The sequence below is a fragment of the Danio rerio genome, chromosome 3, assembly GCF_052040795.2.
Source record: "Danio rerio strain M-AB ecotype USA chromosome 3, GRCz13ab, whole genome shotgun sequence".
In the NCBI taxonomy this organism is placed as follows: Eukaryota; Metazoa; Chordata; class Actinopteri; order Cypriniformes; family Danionidae; genus Danio; species Danio rerio.
In genome coordinates this window covers 55,343,176-55,364,124 of record NC_141023.1, presented here as the reverse complement: position 1 = coordinate 55,364,124, position 20,949 = coordinate 55,343,176, and the positions used below count along the sequence as shown (strand labels likewise).

Sequence of the window (20,949 nt, the reverse complement as noted above, 5' to 3'; positions counted from 1 at the left end):
TTCCCCATTGTGGTGCTCGGTTTGAACTGCAGCAGATCATCTTGACATACATATATATACGATTTCTTTACTATCAACCCAGTCCATTAATTCTCATAACAATTTTAAGCTGGTTGTAAAAGATTAATCAAATAAAACTTGAACTGCAGCAGATCATCTTGACCATAACTACATGGCTAAATGCATTGAGTTGCTGCCATGTGATTGGCTGATTTAAAATTTGCATTAAGCAGTTGGACAGGTGTACCTAATAAAGTGGCCAGTATACATATATACCATTTCTTTACTATCGACCCAGTCCATTGATTCTCGTAACAATTTTGAGCCAGCTGTAAAAGACTAATCAAATAACACTTCCACCACTACTTGCATGTCTGTTTATGGGAGTACTTATCACAAAGTACACACCTTTATCATATTTGCTTAGACTTTGCAAACTCAGAAGATAGTCAATGCAAAAAAAGAGAAGTGTTTTAGCGGAATGAAAAAAATTCAAAAAGAGGTACAGTATCTGACATTACATAAACCCAAGGACCCGGTATGGTGAACAAAAACCAGGAGTCAGAGATCCATTTATTTCAAGAAAATGTTAATAAAGTTTTGTCAGCAGAAGCCAGCTTCAGCGCTCACAATGAGTTCATAGAGTCTCATAACAGTAACGATTTACTCTAACAGAAGGTCGCTCATTACAAGGTTGCTATGCCCTAGAAAATTTCAGGCTGGATGAAACAGATGACCATATACAATCTACACCTACTGCCATAGGATTTACAGTCATATCTATGATGATTATTTATTTAACAAGTGAATAAACGTCAGACATAAGACCAACCCCTATGAGAAGCTTTAAAATAATAAAATTACAAATGACAAAAGAATTAAATACATTTCTAACATGAAGTAATATCAGCATTGCTGCTACCATGCTACCAACATATCAACAGTTGAGGTCCCAATGACCTCTTGACTTGGCCTTGTAACAAAAAACAAAAAACAAAAAAAAAACAAAAAAACACTTGGCAAACAGAAAGAGGAATCGACACACATTAAATTACAGGTTTACTCTGAAGAGAGACAACCCAATGGTCAACAAATAAACCATGAAATTAAACACTTATTCAAAAGTTTATCAATGATCATCAAACATCGGAAATGATATATGCTAATATACATAAGAGCGGCCATTGATCCTGCTACCTCTCATTCTCATCACATTTTTGTCACATCACATTGATGGGATTCAATCATTTTAAGAGTTTTCTCAATGATGAATAATTTCCAGTGCACTGATACATATGCTACCTTAAAATCTTTTGCTTGTGCTTTGTAGGCTAAATTGAGTTGATCGATAATACATCTGTGTTCTTGGTAAAGAACTTGCAGCAGTTTCAACAATCATTGGCACTGTTTTGGAATTGCACTCGTGTACAGACAATACATTTTCCCTCCAAGGCTGAGCTACAGTTCATCACTGGAACAGAACAAACTTAACTAAACTAAACTGAAAATAAGCAGCAACAAAACATTAAACACAGGAACTCATGAAAATCATGTCATTAAATTATTTCTCAAAGGGATAGTTTACCTAAAATATGTTTCACTATTTACTCAACCCCAAGTGGTTACAAAACTTAAAATAAGATATTACACAAAATAAGATATTCTACATAAAGACGAAAACCTGAAGGCATTGACTTCCAAAGTAGGACAAACAAGTGGTACAAAAGACAATGATTACAGGTTTTTAATCTTCTTTAGTGAAAGATCTGTGTGGTGTGGAAAATTAATTTTTAATTTTACTAATACACTGATTATTATAAAACCTCTATTTCTTACTATAAACTAATGGTCTCAAACTCATATTCTGGAGGGCCACAGCTCTGCAGTTTAGTTCTAACCACCTCCAACTCACACCTGCTTAAGCCTGGCTTATACTCTTCGCGTTCGCTAGTTCACTTGAGTGCGCATGGCGAATGTGACATCATTGCTGTGTTTGCGGAGGTTCACTTTGGGTGCACGCGGCATGATTTAAGCTGGCGGAGTGCACGATTTTTTTTGAGACTCCAGCGAAGTTCTAACGGCATCACATTTGATTTGAGTTGATTATGAAGTACTTTAAAGAGATTTAGTCTGAAACCATACGACTGTACAGACATCTTTATGTCTGCAACCAATTGAATAATTACAAAACTAAAATGAAGTAATAAATTAATTATTTGTTAACTGGGAAGGAATATTTAAACCTATCGGTTTACAATATACTGATGCCCTGTTTTTAGGCTTTATTAGTGATAATAGTCAGGAATGTTGACCATTATTGCCTTTTTAGCATAAGTAGAGAACAAAAACTAGCCAGACAGTAATGTGTCAATTGTGAAGCGTGCTAAAGTATTTTTTATAAAGTGTACTTTTTTGCTTTTATTCTTGCCAAAATAAAAATCCACATGCAAAGGTATAAATGCAAAATTTTGGTATCATTTAAAAGAAAACCCTTTGAATTTTCATAAAACACTATTAAAAGTGTTTAAAATAACTGTATATGTTGTCTGTGTTATAATAAACACCAAAAAATATGGCACTTTTTTGTTTTTGGAATAAATTTTGAAAGTGTACCTTTTAGGTTCTGTGTAGTCTAGCGTGCTGTAATTAAGTTTGGACCACGTCAGACATATAAAAGGATTACTTATGCACATAATTGCTGTACAAAAGCAAAAAGAAATAAGGTTTGAAACTAGCAAAGTTTGAGTAAATAAAAGCATTTGAAATTTTGAGTGAACTGTTCCTTTAAGGCCAATTTATACTTCTATGTTGAGTGCAGGTGGTTGACATGTAGCCTTTACACAGTCACATAACCTTCGTCATTCAACCATGCGCACCTCTCAAAAATGTAATTACACATCACAATGACAAGACCTATGATTGGCTGGCTTAGTACAGTTGTGAAAAATGTGGGCGGGGTGGGCTTGAAAGTTTAATAAGTGACAACTTAAACTCTCACTGCTGACACTTTCGTCCCTGAATGAGGCAAGTTTTTTTTCCCTACTTTTTACAGAAGCAATAAACACAAATGCACCGTAAACCCAACCACCGGAAAGTAAACTTGACACGATAGAAATCCCACTGCCAAATGCTGCATTTCAGAAGTCTGACCACTGAATTATAAATTCTCAAAACAGCATCAGCTTCGTTTACGGAATGTGCAGTGGGATACAGCAATCATTCCATGCTGAAGTATAAATTGGGCTTTAGATGTCAGTTATCACAAAAAATAATAATGGAAGCAAAAAGAGGATTGCAAATCTACTCCCTTTAGTGGTGATAATTATGGGATTTGCTTAGATGTATCAGCATCTAATCCCTATCTTGGCAATTAATGAATTATCATTTCACAGAAAGTACATCAGTGCATTGACCAGGCAGTCAACCGTTTTAAGAGCTGCCTCAATTGCAAAACCCATCCCATTTAGGTCCCATCATTGATGGCATCCCAGTACCAATTGTTAAGGTTTCTAAACACCTGGTAGTCTTTTTTTGTTCTTATATACTGACAGGCACGGCACGCATGCTCTTCAGGATAGCTAACAAGTTTAATTTCAAAGTGTTTTCTCCACTGAAAATACTTTTTGTATTCGTCGACATTCTTGTCCAGTGACAGCAGGTGTTCAGCCAGTTTCTGAGGGCTGGAAAAATCCTTCACGTGGATGAAAGCATCTTTCGGCACAAATCTCTCATATATGTATCTTGGAGCCCCAAGAGCCACCGGCACTGATCCAAGGGTGAGAGGATTGAACAGCTTTTCTGTGATGTAGTCGTAGTGAAGGTTTGTGTTCTCAAATGAAAGATAGAACTTACATCTAGTTAATGTTTCCTTGTATTGCGTGTCACTTAATTGTTTCCCAAAATGTCTCCCAAGGGCATAAATGTCGATGTGCTTTTTTAGCTCATTAAAATAAGCTACCCGTTCATGCCTCTCATTCCAGTTGCTCACTATCCAGCAAACTAATTTGTCTTTCTTGTCCAGAACTTGTGGGAAAATCTTATCCTCAGTATCTTCACTTTTAATAATAAATTGTTCACGAAGCACAATATCAGCATCCCGTCTGTAATTCAACGTCACATTAAACAGGTTGTTCAGACCGTCGAGTCGTCTTGTGTTTTCTGGGGACTCAAAGTGCATCCATATCCATTTCTGGAAGAAGGGTCGTGGCTTTGTGGGTAAATTTGACAGGTCATTTTTAATGTCTCTGTGATTTATCAGTACTCCATGAGCATCATCGTAAAGCTCTCGATCTACAGTCAAGTGACAGCCATCTATATTAAATTTTGCACTGCAAGAATTTAAATCAAATTTTTTTCCAAATGGCCAAATCCATATGAGCAGGATAGTGCTGTTTTCCAGAGGCTTCTCTTTCAAAGTTGTACAAGTCGTGGTGTATGACAATGTGTTATAATCAGTGCTCAAGTATCCAGAATATACTAAAAATATGTTCAATCCAACAGAGATAAAAAGAAACAAATAAATAGGATTAAATGCTGCTGTGGGCTCTTGATCTGTGGAGAGAGAGAAAAAGAAAGAGAGCAATTCAATATTAAATCATTGTCCTTGAGAAATGGTTCAATCACATTTCCAATGTACTGACATGTACTCGTGGTGAATTTGTTCAGTATATTCTAGAACAAAACTGACACTGCCAACTAGACATGAACAAGACCTGGCTATCAACTTAAAAAAAAATGCTGGGGTGTGTGTGCACAAGGATTGATAGTCAAACAATCCTTGTGTCACCTATAATCAGAAAACTAAATCAACAGTAAAAAACTTTACACAGAGAATACAAACAGCAGGAAAACAAAAATAACAGGAAAAAATGGAAACACTGGAAAAACACCCAGGTGGGTAGGGGAGAAGCGGATGAGACAGAAGTAGCTCTGGCAGACAACCAAAGTTGAGAGGATGAGAGTTGGATCAAGGATCCTGATAGCAAAACAACAACAACACTGATTTGATGTCAGATTTTTACACTCATTTCAAAGATGCTAAATAGACACAAACAGACTTAAATTTAAGATGTACAAACCTCGGTTAAATAACTTATTTAACTGTATTAACATAAGAAACGACAAATTAAATTTGATCAAAACTAAAATATTACACTTTACAAAAAATACAATTGCACCACTATTGTTATGCCACAGTCTAAAAGGGTTTTATGTAAAATACCTACTGCATTTCTTTCAAATATTGTTCGCTCCTTTCTCACATATGTGTCAGTGAGCACTTATTTACTGAAATAATCCATTTACTTCAGGGGTGTGACATACATACAGTTGAAGTCTGAATTATTAGCCCCCCTTTGATTTATTTATTTATTTATTTTTTTTTTTTTTAATTATGTTTAACAGAGCGAGGTAATTTTCACAGCATGTCTGAAAACATTTTTTTCTTCTGGAAAAAGTCTTGTTTGTTTTATTTTGGCAAGAATAAAAGTAATAAAAAAATGTAAGCAATTTTAAAGTCATAAATTATTAGCCTCTTTAAGCTATATTTGTTTTCCATTGTCTACAGAACAAGCCATTGATATACAATAACTTGCCTAATAACCATAACCTGCCTTGTTAACTTAATTAACCTAGTAAAGCCTTTAAATGTCCCTTTAGGCTGTATAGAAGTGTCTTGAAAAATCTAGTTAATTATTATTTACTGTCATTATGGTGAAGATAAAAAAAAAAAATCAGTTACTAAAGATGAGTTATTAAAACTATCATGTTTAGAAATGTGCTGAAACAAATCTTCTCTCCCTTAAACAAAAATTTTGAAAAAATAAACAGGGGGGCTAATAATTCTGACTTCAACTGTAGATGCTGACTAGACAGCATGATTATTGGACAGCTGTGCCTTAGGTTGGCCACGCTAAAAAGGGCAGTTTTATCATATTGCTATTGCCTGTTAAACTAGTCTCACAACTCCCACCAATATCCATGAACTATTGAAACCTCCTTATGGATTCGGAGTTCAACCTTCCAATCCATCCCAGCATGGATCAACGTTGGTCCTTTTTCTCATTACAGGGCTCGAAATTAACTTTTTTACTTGGTAGCACCGGTGCTCCCAACTTCAAATATTTAGGAGCACCAAAAAATTTTTAGGAGCACCAGAAAAAATTTAGGAGCACCCACCAAAAATGAATGAGCACCGCTGCAAATTGTTTTTTAAGGGATTTATTGTATTTTAAAACAACATTAATAGGACTGACAAAAACCAGAAACAACTATCTAACTAATGCTGCAAAGACATTGATATTTGTGTGCAATAATTCAAAAATGAATGTCTAATAATTAGGCTATAGAATATTAATGATGATGAAAATGACAATAATAGTAACAATGAATTCCATTTCTCATTATGATGCTGCCTTGAATGTGCATGAATGTATGTTATCTGCTATAAAATGTCAGTTACTTTATGAAAAATAAATGTATAGTTTGCATCAAACAAAAATGAAGCATTGCAGTAAGAAAAATTTATTTTGTGCTGCTGTTTTTATATGCATGTCAATTTAATAAATAATATTTCTGCAACAAAACAAACAAAAGATTATAATAAATCATTCAATTCAATGTAAAAGCAGCAAAGCAGTCATCAGTAAATATATAAAAAAATAATATACACCTCAAACAAGAATAGACAAAAGAAAGTAAATAAAGTCTCACTTCTATCACTCTTTAAAAGTTTTGGTTTCAGTTTGTGTCAATTTAAATGTTCAGTCTGAGATGATCTTCATGTTTCTGTGTTAGTGGAAAATCAGGCGAGTCAGCCGACCCAATTCATGTGCAGGCAGAGCAGGATTCTTGCGTTGACCACCGGCCCAATACCGGTCTTTGTTATGAGCCGCAGTTTCAGTGTAAACTTAGTAAAGGCGAGCTCCTTTGGCGATGATATGTACAGTATTAGATTTGACTTTTAGCGGACATTTGCGCTGAACACGCAGTGAATGCAACGCATGGGGATTCGGGCGCCTTCTCCAAGAAGCGCATACTCGATTGATCTCAGCTGGCGGATCATTATTCACCTCGTGACGTGTCATGATCGCTTTCATCTGTGCCTCAACTTTAGGTGGGGTTTGCAAACCTGTGTGCTTTAAGTTTTTACTCTTCAGCCGTTTGCATTTCCCGTGGTCATAAAAGCTCCTTCCCTGTCATCTGACAGCGGAATATCTTGAGTGATTGACAGCTAATATGAACCAATATAGCGGCAGGGAAGAGCGATTCAGCACGTTTTAGAAAAAACCAAAACAGGTCGCACTACAACCATTATCTGCAGTCGCACTAATGCGCCCAAATATATTATGAGGTCGCATAGATTAATTTTCGGCCGCATATGCCCTTTCGAGCCCTGCATTACTTAATGTATATGATTATTTGAATCTGTATTTAATCTCAAATGATTTTGACTAATGAATAAAGTTAACACGTTGTTTAATATAAAATAAGAATATTCAGAGCATTTGCCTGTCTCTTTGTAATTCTATTTTCAGGAGCCACCAAACCAGGCCAGAGGTCATGGAGACCTTGAATGGAACTGAAGGGCTTGATGATTGAAAACAACTGTTTATATATTTCTATTGCTAAGTGTTAATACTGTATAAAAGGATTTTGATATTATTAATATTATGTGTTAAATTCTGTTTGAAGTGTTTTTTATTCAATATATACTTTGTGTAGTAAGAATATAGTTGCTTGAATGTAGAATATAACGATTTAACCAGTTTTGATAAAGACTACTGAGAGTAACAAACAGATTGTACTTGTAGAATGTGTGTGCATTCTATTCGATTGTGTATCCTTTCACAGGTCTGGGGCCAGCTCTAAAAAGACTAATGGATGTCTTATGTTTATATGCTTGAGATTTTGAGATATTGTTCAGAATTGTACATACGCACCTACATGGAAAATTTCCCAGTTTATATGTTTTTTAATCAATATGTACAGTATGATGCAGTTAATGATGTTATGTGAGAGTATAATTAATGTTGATTTATGATTGTAAGCAGAGCGGCTTAGGAACTCATTGCGAGTGTTGAAGCTAGCTTCTGCTAATGAAAGTGCAAACTCTCTTCAGTAAACTGGCTCTTCTTCATCTGATGGACTAGTCCTTCTTTGGGTTATAATCACATTCTCTCTAGTTGCACCACCCCCAAACATGAGCATTGTGATGGCTGAGCCTTTCCCTGCTGTTATGTGAAAGGCTGTAGCTGTGTTCAGAAACAAGCAGTAAGCGCCAAAACTACAAAGGTGAATTTGTGTGAAGGTGTGTGACACACGCAAGTGAGGATGGCGGCAGCAAAAAAAAAAAAAAAAAAGGTGGACATAAGGAGCTTTTTTCAACGAAAAGTGTAAGTCACATAAACTCAAGTTCCCTACTGAATAAGTCCATCATGATAATGCCGTTAATACTTGTGTTTTCCCCCACTTTTATTTTATAGTAATTAATATGCCCTGAATCTAAACTTACCGCAGAATAAACAGCTAAATTTAAAAGTAAAAATTACCTCTGTGAACTCTCCTAATCTCTCAGGGTAGCATGACCAATTTCAGTTGAAACAATTTGTCAGAAAAATACTGGCTGAGCTCCATCTTTTATTACCTATAAATAAGACAAAAGTCTGCAGCCGAAGCACATCTTGTTTATCTCATTTCAAATCAGTTGTGTTGGTGTATAGAGCCAAAAATGTTAGAATTGTGTTGATGTCCAAATATTTATGGGCATAAATATATATATATATATATATATATATATATATATATATATATATATATATATATATATATATATATATATATATATATATATATATATATATATATATATATATATACACACAATAAAACAACAATATTTACAAAAGTATGTTTAGGTCAACTGGTTTCTACAAATAATTCTATTGTACTTATAATAATTCTGATGTTGAATTATGTTTGAGATATAGGCCTATGCTTGCAATCTGTCATTGACAACATTTTTAGACCTTTAAATTCACTGGTAAAATTAGCATTACATAGAGTAGTTTTACCGACACTGTAAATATGTATTTACATGCACAACTGTGTGTTCACTATGAAAGAAAAAACATATTAAATGCTTGTTGCAATCATAACTCTAAAACGCGATATGATTATTAAAATGATGTGCACGCTTTCGGTTTCATTTTCACTGCTAAGTGCTGTTCATACTTCTCGAGCGGCTCTCAAATGATAACTCTGTGCCACAAACTGAATATTATTTACAACTTTATTACCTGCTACTCACAGCCCATGCAGGTTCTGTTCGCTAAAAAGTAAATGCGCGCCCACTCACTCTGTGAAAACAGCTCATGGTCAGCAGCTCACGTCACTTGTGATTTCCTGACCGTTAATACATCATAGTATGAAGACAAAAACTAAATTTTTAGGTGAATTATACCTTATAAATACAGTATGTGCACATATAAAGAGTCATGACTCTTTCAGCATCATTTGAAGGTGTCCATTTCGCTGAACAATGTTTGTAAAACTATGAAAAGACTCGTGCAGCCGCCTTTGCTTCTCTCCTGAACTTGAAAATATGATTGGCAGAATCGTAGAAATGCTGGATTAAGATCGTCTAGGGGTCGAATCGAGATCGCAATCTTTTTTCGATTAATTGTGCAGCTCTTCTTTGTGCATTTACGAAGCATGTTTCTCACTGGTGAATGGACTTGACAAACCACCAGTAGAAACACTATTCTCTCACTTTCTCCGTCTCTCTCTCTCTCTCTCTCTCTCTCTCTCTCTCTCTCAAAAAAAAAGAAACACTCCTCCTCCTTACTCTAGCACTTACTTCTGTGAGCACTAACAGCTGCTTTGTATAATTAGCACTTCTTGTGTGTATTGCCTCTTCTTTTTGAATTGCTAAACGCCTCTATGTCACTTTGGACAAATGTGTCTTCTAAATGACTGAATGTATGCAAATAAACAACATATCATGTTGCAGCATGATAATGCACAGCCACATGCTTTCTTTACCACAAAATATCTAAATTTCCTGTGTGTGACTGAAACCTGGATGTCTGTTAGTGAGTCAAGCTCATTTTCAGAAGTTTTACCGCTAGACAGTACATTTTTAAATTCTCCGAGGTCTACTGGACATGGTGGTAGAATTGCGACATTTTTAAAACGCAATTTAATTGTCTGCAGTTGTCTTCATATGCCTATTCAATTTTGAACTGTGTTTTTAAGTTGAACGGTATTGATCCTGTGCTTTGTGCACTGGTATATTGGCCTCCAAAATATAACAAAAAAACTTTATAAAGGATTTTTCTGACATTTTGGCTGAAGTTTTGCCAAAATATGATTATTTTTATGGTTATTAATTGTTGGGGATTTATATATACATGTTTGCTGTGCTCTCAAACCTATGGTTGAAGATTTTTTAAACCTTATTGAGTCTTTTAATTTAGTACAGTTTGTAACCAGCCCTACACATGAGCATGGGCACACACTAGATCTGGTATTAACATGTGGTCTACCTGTGTGTAATATCAAGATATGTGATGCAATTCTCTCTGATCACATGCCTGTATTGTTTGAGATCTGTTTTCCTTGGGATCCTAAATCTAGTGTCCCCTCTTGCTACTGTTTTACAATAAGTCCTGAAACTACTGTACTGTTTAGCGATGCTTTTAAAAACACTGAGAGCTGCTCAACATCCCTTCACTGCCCTAATCCTGAGGAGTTCATTTTAATGTTTAACTCCACTTGTAAAAACATATTGGATACTGTTGCTCCATTTAGGACTATACAGTCCAAATCTAAAGTTGAACCTTGGTTTAATGAGGTCACTCGTGCTGTAATGCCGCCTTTCCACTACTCACGACATTTGAACACGACTGTCGGAAAATGCTCCCTTGTGGCAGCCGCACAGTATTTTCAGTGTTGTCGTGCACCATGGGGGAGAAACTGATTGACACAATGTCTGAAATAAAGGAGTGCAAAAGCAAGAGCCTTTGTTCTCTGTGCGTTTACATGGTTTAATGAATGAATGAATACTAGAAACTCATAGACCGCAAAAATATTGGAGGGAATGTGGAGACAACATTAAAATATATATTTTTATTTCTTTCTTACTTACATTTATGAACAGAAAAGTTTTTTTTTTTTATATATATAGACTTTTTAGTTTCAAAAAATAACCAAATAAACTCCTATTTCTCATCTCGCGCGCACGGATCTGCTTGGACAAAACTGGAATAAATCATATCCGGTCGGCAGGTCGCATACGGTTTAGTCGCAGGAGTTCAAATATTTCAACGGATCCGCAGCTCAATTCGGATTCAAATTTTCCGCATACAGAGATAATCGGTACTCCACGCAGCTCTCGGACTGTTCTCCATTGGAAATGAATGACTTCCGGTCTGTCGCTTGTCGTTTGTCTTGTGCAGTGAAAAGGCGGCTTAGGACAGGAGTGCAGGCGAGCTGAGAGACGTTGAAAAAAAGACAGATTGCAGATATCTTTGGATATTTTAAAACAAAGTCTAAATAAGTACCAGAACACAGTTAGAAATTAAAAGTCTAAGTATTTTTCTGATGTTATTTTTAACAATTCACATAAGCCTTGTGTGCTTTTACAAACTATTAATGCTGCTTTGAATCCTCTGCAACCAATGCATTAAGAGTTTTCTCTTGATATGTTTGTAGAGTTTTTAAATAATATTGTTGATAAAATTGTCACAGTGAGGTCACATATTTTACTTCCCTCAGTCGATCCATCTACCAATATTATCTGCTCTGCTGTTTTCAAGCAGTTTGAGCCTGTTTCTCTTTCTTGTTTAAGAGATGTTATTGTCTAAATGAAACCATCTACTTGTGGTACTGATGCACATTTTTTAAAGAGTGTTTTTTAATCAATTGGTCCTTCAATTCAGATAATTATATATAGCAGTCTCACTACTGGTTTTGTAACACACAGTTTTAAACATGCAGTAGCTGAACCATTGATCAAAAAGGCAAATTTGAACAGTTCAGTTCTTGCCAATTTTAGACCCATATCAAAACTCCCATTTCTTTCTAAAGTTTTAGAGAAGGTTGAATTTATGCAACTGCAATCATAGACCTACATGGGTTTCAAGAAGGGTTCCAGTCTGGTTTTAAATCTTGCCATAGCACATAAACAGCACTTGTAAAAGTTTTTGATGACTTGTTGCTAGCCACTGATACAGAAGATCATTCTGTTTTTTTGCTGTTAGATCTTATAGCTGCTTTTGATACATTAGACCATAACATATTAGTTTCTCGTTTAAAACGTTGTGCTGGTATTAGGGGTATTGCCTTGGAATAGTTTCGGTCATAGTTATCTGACAAAAGCTTCTCTGTTCGCCTAGGGGAGTTTATGTCCTCGTCAGCACCTTTTTCATGTGGAGTACTGCAAGTTTTTATTCTTGGACCTATTCTGTTTTCCTTATATTTGCTTCCGTTAGGGTCTATTTCTATAAAGTATGGCATTTTGTTTAATTTTTATGCAGATGGTGCACAGCTTTGTTTGCCCTTAAAATGGAAAAATGCTGGGTCCATAATGTCATTGTTGGACTGTCTTAAGGACATTAGATCTTGATCGGCACTAAATGTTTTAATGTGCAATAAAGAAAAGACAGAATTGGTGGGATCCCGGGAACTTAAGATTGTCTGGATCTTGGTGTGTTAAACCCTTTAGTGAAACCTAATGTAAAAAACCTGGGTGTTACTCTGGATAGTGACTTAAAACTGAATAAACAAACTAATTCTGTAATTAAAGCTAGTTTTTTTCCAGTTGAGGCAATTATGCATTTTTTGCCTCTTTACGAATTTGAAAGGGTTATACATGTTTTTATCTCGACTCGGCTAGATTATTGTAACGCCCTATGTGTGGGAATCAGCCATCCCTCCATTACTCGTCTGCAGATGGTGCAGAATGCTGCTGCTCTTTTACTGACGGGGACACGCTAACTGGAGCACATGACACCCATACTGACTTCTCTTCATTGGCTTTCTGAACAGTTTAGGATACATTTTAAGATTCTAGTTTTGGTGTTTAAATGCCTAAATGGACTAGCACCAAGATACTTGTCCTCATTAATCCAATTGTACACTCCATCAAGGGCACTTAAATGGGCTGATCAGCTACTTTTGGCTGTTCCACACACAAGATTAAAAACCAGGGGGGATCTTGCCATTGCAGTGGTGGCCCCCAAACTCTGGAATAATTTGCCTCTCCATGTATGGCAGGTCGCAACCTTTTCTGTTTTAAAATCTAATCTGAAAACCCATTTTTACCCTTTTAATATCATATGCGAGTATTATGTCTGTTGTATTTGTCCTTTGTTATAGTATGTTCATATAACACTTTGGTAAGCACTTGTTATTTTTAAAATGCGCTGGAAGCTAAAACAATCTTCTTGTGTGACCAGCATACTTGGACATGTGACCCGATGAGCATATTTGGGATGCTCTGGATCCCTAAAATATGACAGCATTTTCCCGTTTCAGTCCCAAACAACAATCTGATCGACTCCAAGAGGCAAATGATAGTCACATAAGAATCTGACTGGTTTTCTGACCCTCAAAAATGGGAGTAAAAACAAAAGTGTTGCATTTATATTTTTGAGTGTATAATGAAAATGTATAATTGCATGTCTGTATTGTATTGTGGATTTTTCCAAGGCATGTATAATTTAAGTCACCATTAAAAAGTTATAGGTACAGTTATAAGTTTGTTTTAGATTTGGCTGTTGCCCCAGCTGTTGTCATATGCTACGTTAAGTAAGCTTGAACTTCGGAACACAGCAACATGTGAAACTTTTCACATGAGCTTTTTTTTTTTGGTCTAGGATATATGAAGGAAAGCCAATTGGGTATAAAGTTCAGTGTGACAGCAGTTTTATTGGTGAAAATGTCTTTGTAGAATTCAGGCAGAAATTGCAGGTTTAGTATCTGACACAATATATGATCAATTATAAATCAATTTAATACAACATACATACTGTACAATTTAGTAAAAACTGTGAGAGTAGTTTTGCAGATACCAATGATTACCAGAATAAGGATGATACATTTAGAAGCTGTCAGAGAATTACCCAATAGCTGTATCATTAACTGAGTAATAAATGATTTACGTGGTTCAGCGGCATCTGTTTAATTTAGATCAAAGATGTTAAAACATGGTCCTGAACCACCACTGTACAGCAGACTTTATCTCCAACTTTTCTGGAAGTTGCCCAGTAAACATAACGATAAGCTGGTTTAAGTGTGTTTAATTTGCGTAGGAGCGTACACCTTAAGTAAAATATGCAGGACAGTTGCTTTCCAGACTAGAAAGCTCTGATTTAGAGGGGTATGTGATATAATGCTACTCATGTTGTCTGAACTTTATGGTTAAATTGAACCCTTTTGTGCCCATATTTCTCTAACTGGTTTCATGCAGTCTTGTTAATAGTGTCTTACAGTGTATTGTATGCACCATTCAATGTAACGTTTGAATAGAGGGAGAACATTTGACATTTAAACTTTAAAAGACATCAACAACAGATCGATTTTTATTCATAAACACATTTATTATGCTAAAAAGTGGAAGACCACACTGCAGGCAAACGTTGCCTGAATCAGATTTTTTTTTGCCCACATGTGACTCAGATCTGTTTTGGTCTTGACAGTGTAAACCGCCAAAACCGAATGGAATCTGATGTTTTAAATTCAGATTTGTGCCACTTTCATATGTGGAATTAAATCTGATACAGATCTGATGTTTTCCAGCGCAACCACAATGTGAACGGTTATGTAGGATTTCATGTGACTTTTACATCATGTACTATGATTACATGCCTCATCATAGAGTGGAGGAACTAGAAGGCCAATCAGCTGCTAGCATAAAACTAATTCCCTCGATAAAATCCTCATAGGATTTCCCCACAGATTTTTCGAAGATTGCAAGTATTAAGCTCTGTGTTCAAATACTGTTCATTACATTTACACGTTTTGTCCAACAGGATAATCTTTACACGATATTATAACTTTTACCACTTTTGGATCTTAAATGCAAACGCCTTTTGGATCTTAAATACAAACGAAATAACTAAAAAGCTAACAGTAGGCCATAAACGGACGACAGTGCCTTCAAGGTGCTCGCCTGTGACGTCAGCACCACCCTGCTACAGACAGGGTTGTTTTAATCTTATTTTCAGAAATTTGGTTCATGACAAAGACTTTCTCTCTCGATTTGGTAAATTATAATATACACTATATAAACAAACATGTAAAAATAATATATTGTTTCAGTATTATTGCAGGTATTAAACATGCATCGTTATTACACGTTTTGAATAGTTTTCCCGTGGGAAATACATTTGATTTCCTTTACAGTTGTTGGATGTTGTTTTATAAATGTGCCTGATATTATTATCATATGACATATCTAAATAAGTGTTTCGCCCATGTGCATATAGCCCGCTTACCTAAGTGAGAACCTAGCTATGGCAGTCCATTACAAATCCCAAATTCTTTTTCAAAGACGACAGAAATGAGGGATACATCTATTACAATCATGCCAATCCCATCATGGATAATGAACAACATTCAAAATTCTTTTTTTGTCAGAAAGTACATCGAAAAACAGCCCATACAGTCACTTATGCTATAAGTTTTAAGGTGAGTGTAAAAGAGTTTTGGGAATTAGTGTAAATATTGCAGTTATGACATAGTTAAATGAAGAAAAAGATGCAGAAAATCATTAGATGTACAGTGGAAGTCAGAACTATTAGCCTCCCTTTGATTTTTTCCTTTTTTTTATATATATATATTTCCCTAATTATGTTTAAAAGAGCAATTACATTTTCACAGTATGTCTGATAATATTTTTTTCTTCTGGAAAAAGTCTTATTTGTTTTTTTCCGGCTGGAATAAAAGCAGTTTTTAATTTTTTAAAAGCCATTTTAAGGACAAAATTTTATAGCCTCTTTATGCTATATATTTTTTCCAATAGTCTACAGAACAAACCATCGTTATGCAATAACTGGCCTAATTACCCTAACCTGCATAGTTACCCTAATTAACCTAGTTAAGCTTTTAAATGTCACTTTAAGCTGTATATCTACTAAAATATTACGTATTGTTATCATGGCAAAGATAAAATAAATCAGTTATTAGAGACAACTTATTAAAACTATTATGTTTAGAAATGTGCTGAAAAAATCTTCACTTTCTTAAACAGAAATTTGAAAAAAATAAAAATAAACAAACAGGGGTGCTAATAATTCTGACTTGAACTGTATGTTAGTAAAAAAGAATCATGTTAAAATGTCAGTGTATAGTTATATATTTGGACAATGTATTCAAACATTTGGTTTCATGAGAGCAGGAAAGAAACAAGCTGTACTATGTAAAGCTGTATCTTCATAAAAAAAGCTCTATTAAAATAAATGATCAACAAATGAATCTTGATGTCTGCTAGTGTAGGCATTATATACAAACAACATAAATGCCCAAATGGAAAAATACTACAAACTGTAAAATACTTGACCAAATAGTAAATGAATCCAAATGCCTGACGCAAGCTGTAAATTTAAAGTGGGCTGTGTTCCAAACAGATCAGCTCGATGACATACAGTATAATGCCTTCAACATATCCTCTAGTCTTATTTAGTAACTTGATAGCAACCATGTTTTTAAAGAAGCGTAACCAATTTAAAAAAATCAAGAGTGAGATGTAACTGATGTGTTTTATGTCATAGAATAAAACATGAAAGTATCTTGAGTTTGTGTTAACTACAAACCTTATTAAAGCAATTTAACTGAAATCTCATCGAATAACATCCGGAAACTGCTAAAATGCTACCTCACTTCCCAGTTTCTGCATACAAACTGACAAATCGTAATAGTTCCTCCACTCTATTCTGTGCTGCAAACATCATCTACTCCTCGGCAGCATAAAATGGCACACAGGGCAATTACTTTACCACAGAAAGTTGGTTGTTCATTTTGAAAAAATAAAATAAAATAAATTAAGGCAAAATTGGTGCTTGTTAACCAATCTGGTTAAGGATTGGACATGGGTTGATCACAAAGCTGAAGAGTGTTGGGGGTGTTGCGGAAATACATGAAATACACCACATCATATTAAGTATAATCTGACAACGTGCTTACTTCATGCACAAAACACATTGTGTGCATAATTAGACATTTGTGCTGTCCGTAATTGTATGTAATTTTGCGCATGCGGGTCAGTTTAGGACCATTTACACTGCAAATCTGATATTAGCCACATTTATAACAATGTGAACAGCTATGCAACAAAATCAGATCTAAGAAAATATCAGATTTGAGCACTAAGCCTTGCAGTGTGAACGTAGACATAATCTCATATATACAGCAAATAAGAAAAGACAAAGAATATTTGTCTTAAAGTGGTGAAAACACACATTAGTTGCCACAAAAGACTACTGTTCATCACAAAGATAAATGAAAACAGTTGTTTAAATAGAATTGAGATTCTGAGAGATTAATTGTGTTGTATTTCTTGCTTCAAGCTATGTCCACACGTGTACAGGTATTTTTGTAAATTAAAAAAACTAAATAAATAATAATTTTCAGTATATATCAAAATAACCTATAAAGTGCTTTCAAGAGCACGCCAAAGCAACCGAAGACAGTATACTCCATTCTCAATATACTGCAAGTCATGTTGGCCACATCAGAAACCACAAAAAGGGTGTGTAGCACTGCATTCTGACAGCTCTAATCCAAAATTAAGTGGAATTACTGTCAATGTATCACTATACATGTTACAAGCTCTGTTAGCACCGGTATTAGCAGAAGTATTTTGGTTATGTCAAATATTATGCAGATGACCATGTTGTAAGCAACTTTGTTTATTGCGCAAAATCTAATGATGGTGCAGACAACCAAAAACTCTGGTTTGGCTGGCTTAACAACAACACAGACCCTGGCACTTTTAAAAATCTTCACCCAAACCAAATATTTAATTTCAGTGACCAGACATTGCATTTTTGTGTTGACAAACAGTCAAAACAAGTAAAAAAATACTTTATTTTGCGGTGTATCATATTGTATATAATAAAGTAAAGATATCCATTAAAGAGTTATTTAAAAAAAAAAAAACTATCTTTATTAACCTATTAGCACAGTATTTTCATTTTTTTATTGATTATTTTATTTACTGACTGATTTAAAATCTTACAAGTTAAAAAAAAAAAACTATAGCTCTCTAAAAAATGTTTTGTTTGGATGAACCTAGAATGCTTCATAATTATATAAATATATATTAATATAAAGTTTATTAAACATGTAATGATTTTTAGTGAAATGATAAATGCCTTTGTTTGGGAGGGTTTCCATTTTGCATCCTAGAACTAGGGCCAGGAATCTGAAAACTTCATGAAACAGGAAGGATGTCAATATTTTTTTTTTCTCTTAAAATCTTTTATTTTTTGGTTGTTTGCCAGCATGTCAGAAAGAAATAAAACACGGATAGAGTGTAAAACTATGCTTATCGGCCACTTTATTGGGTACACCAGTCCAACTGCTCGTTAATGGAACTTCTAATCAGCCAATCACATGGCAGCAACTCAATACATTTAGGCATGTACACATGGTCAAGTTGATCTGCTGCAGTTCAAACCGAGCACCAGAATGCAGGAAAAAAAGGTGATTTAAGTGATTTTGAATGTGGCATGGTTGTTGGTGCCAGACATTTGGTCTAAGTATTTCAGAAACTGCTGATCTACTGGGATTTTCACACAAAACCATCTTTTAGAAAAAGAAAAAATATCCAGTGATCAGCAGTTCTGTAGGCGCAAATGCCTTGTTGATGCCAAAGGTCAGAGGAGAATGGCCGTACTGGTTTCAGCTGATAGAAATGCAACAGTAACTCGAATAACCACTCGTTACAGAGGTATGCAGAAGAGCATCTCTGAATGCACAACACATCAGACCTTGAGGTTGATAGGCTACAGCAGGAGACCCCAATGGGTGTCGCTCATGTCAGCTAAGAACAGCGAACTGAGGCTACAATTCAGACAGACTCATCAAAAAGGGACAATAGAAAATTGCAAATTGGTCTGATGAGTCTCAAGACAGAAGGTGTCTGCGACAGATGGTAGGGTCAGAATTTAGTGTCAACAACATGAAAGCATAGGTCCATCCTGTATCCATTCCTTGTATCAACGATTCAGGCTAGTAGTGGTGGTGTAATGGCGTGGGGGATATTTTCTTGGCACACTTTGGGCCCATTAGTACCAATTGAGCATCGTGTCAATGCCACAGCCTGAATATTGTTTCTGACCATGTCCATCTCTTTATGACCACAGTTTACCCATCTTCTGATGCCTACTTCCAGCAGGACAACACGTTATGTCATAAAGCGTGAATCATCTCAGACTGGTTTTCTGAACATGACAATGAGTTCTTTGTACTCAAATGGCCCCCACAGTCACCAGACCTCACTCTAATAAAGCACCTTTGGGATATGGTGAAACGGGAGATTCGCATCATGGATGTGCAGCCAACAAATCTGCAGCAACTGCATGATACTATCATGTTAATATGGACTAAAATCTCTGAGGAATATTTCCAGTACCTTGTTGAATCTATGCCATAAAGGATTAAGGCAGTTCTGAAGGGAAAAGGAGGTCCAACCCAGTACTAGTAAGGTGTATCTAATAAAGTGGCCGGGGAGTGTGTCCATTACTTGTAAAAGAAAAATGGCAATTATAGTTGCCAGTGGGCTTAAATATGTTAATCTTCAAAGCAATAACATTTCAACAATGTTACATTTAAAGAACAAAAAAAAACTTACTTGGCATGGTTCTGCTGGTGTTTGCAGTTTACTTGGACTGTAGTTTATTGATGTAAGTTAGCTGAGTTCACAGTGGTGTTTCGCTTAGGAGGCAGGAATCAGAACCAAGACCCTTTGATTAAAATCAAGTAAAGGGATCAGCACAATAAACATTACAGTCAAAACACAAGGTAGTGATTGGCATAATGTTCTTCACATTTGCATATAGTTAAACAGACATATGAAACAGAGCAGTGTCTTAAAACCGGAAAGTCATCCTCACCTGGGGGGAAAGCAATCCACAAAAGAATCTGACATATGGCAGTAATCTTACATGCAAATGGCACGAATAATAAAGTCAACCTTTTTGGATTGCACACATATAAAACGTATGTCAGCAACATGTATTTCGTAATATTGTATTTCGTAATATTGTACTACATCAAACAAGCTAAATCAATTCCAAAAACATACTCGCAAAAAATCCACTGTGAAGTGATATCTTCATACAGTGTAGCTAAGTGTATGGTCTCAAACAATAAACAGTAAATAGGCTACATAAAGAAATAAAGAAATAGCAACAATACCCATCAATAGTAGTAAATATTAATTATGTTCATTAGAAACCCTGCAGTTCTTAATAATAATTTTATTTATTTTATTATTACTAATAGCGTTAATCGTTTACGACACGAACGTTTACGACACACAACGCGCTCACACAGAGGTCTAATCCGTTATCTCAACCGGGTTTTCTGCGTCATTACTGTACATCCTGATCTATCGGCGGTGTAAAAATTACAGAATGACTATTAACAATAAACGATGTACAGTAAATACTGCTCAAATATTAACATGCAACGCAGCATAAAAAAAAAGTCATAAGTTAACTAAACCCAAGTATGGTAAACATGGTAAACGACTGTCCTCTGTTTTTCATCACTGATAATCATTGCCACTATGTGAAACTTAGCATATATTCAACGAGACACTCATAGAAATGCGGAAATACTCACATTTTGTTCAGTCCGTATGCTGAGGTTTTTCAATTTTCAGTAGACACTTCAGACGCTTCTGAAACTGAAAGTGAGTGACGCATACACTGCTAGCGATCT

The 20,949-nt window shown here is 35.3% G+C and overlaps 2 protein-coding genes across 3 annotated transcripts in view; both read right to left on the bottom strand.

Annotated features, from left to right (window-relative positions):
• The window catches only part of adgre14 (adhesion G protein-coupled receptor E14), a 74,431-nt gene extending 53,490 nt beyond the window's left edge, over nt 1-20,941 (bottom strand). The window contains exons 1-2 of the mRNA XM_087245196.1: nt 20,851-20,941; nt 19,856-19,967 (exon numbers count right to left, since the gene is read on the bottom strand). The gene's annotated coding sequence lies outside the window, so the exon portion shown is untranslated. The remainder of the gene's footprint in view (nt 1-19,855; nt 19,968-20,850) is intronic.
• On the bottom strand, nt 542-20,941 carry zgc:165582. Of its 2 annotated transcripts, none has more exons than XM_087241882.1 (3): nt 20,851-20,941; nt 19,856-19,938; nt 542-4,551 (listed from the first exon to the last, which is right to left on the bottom strand). In XM_087241882.1, exons 2-3 carry the CDS (start codon nt 19,860-19,862, stop codon nt 3,464-3,466), a joined length of 1,095 nt encoding a protein of 364 aa, XP_087098008.1. In that variant the 5' UTR covers nt 19,863-19,938; nt 20,851-20,941; the 3' UTR covers nt 542-3,463.
• Nucleotides 20,942-20,949: the final 8 nt, after the last annotated feature.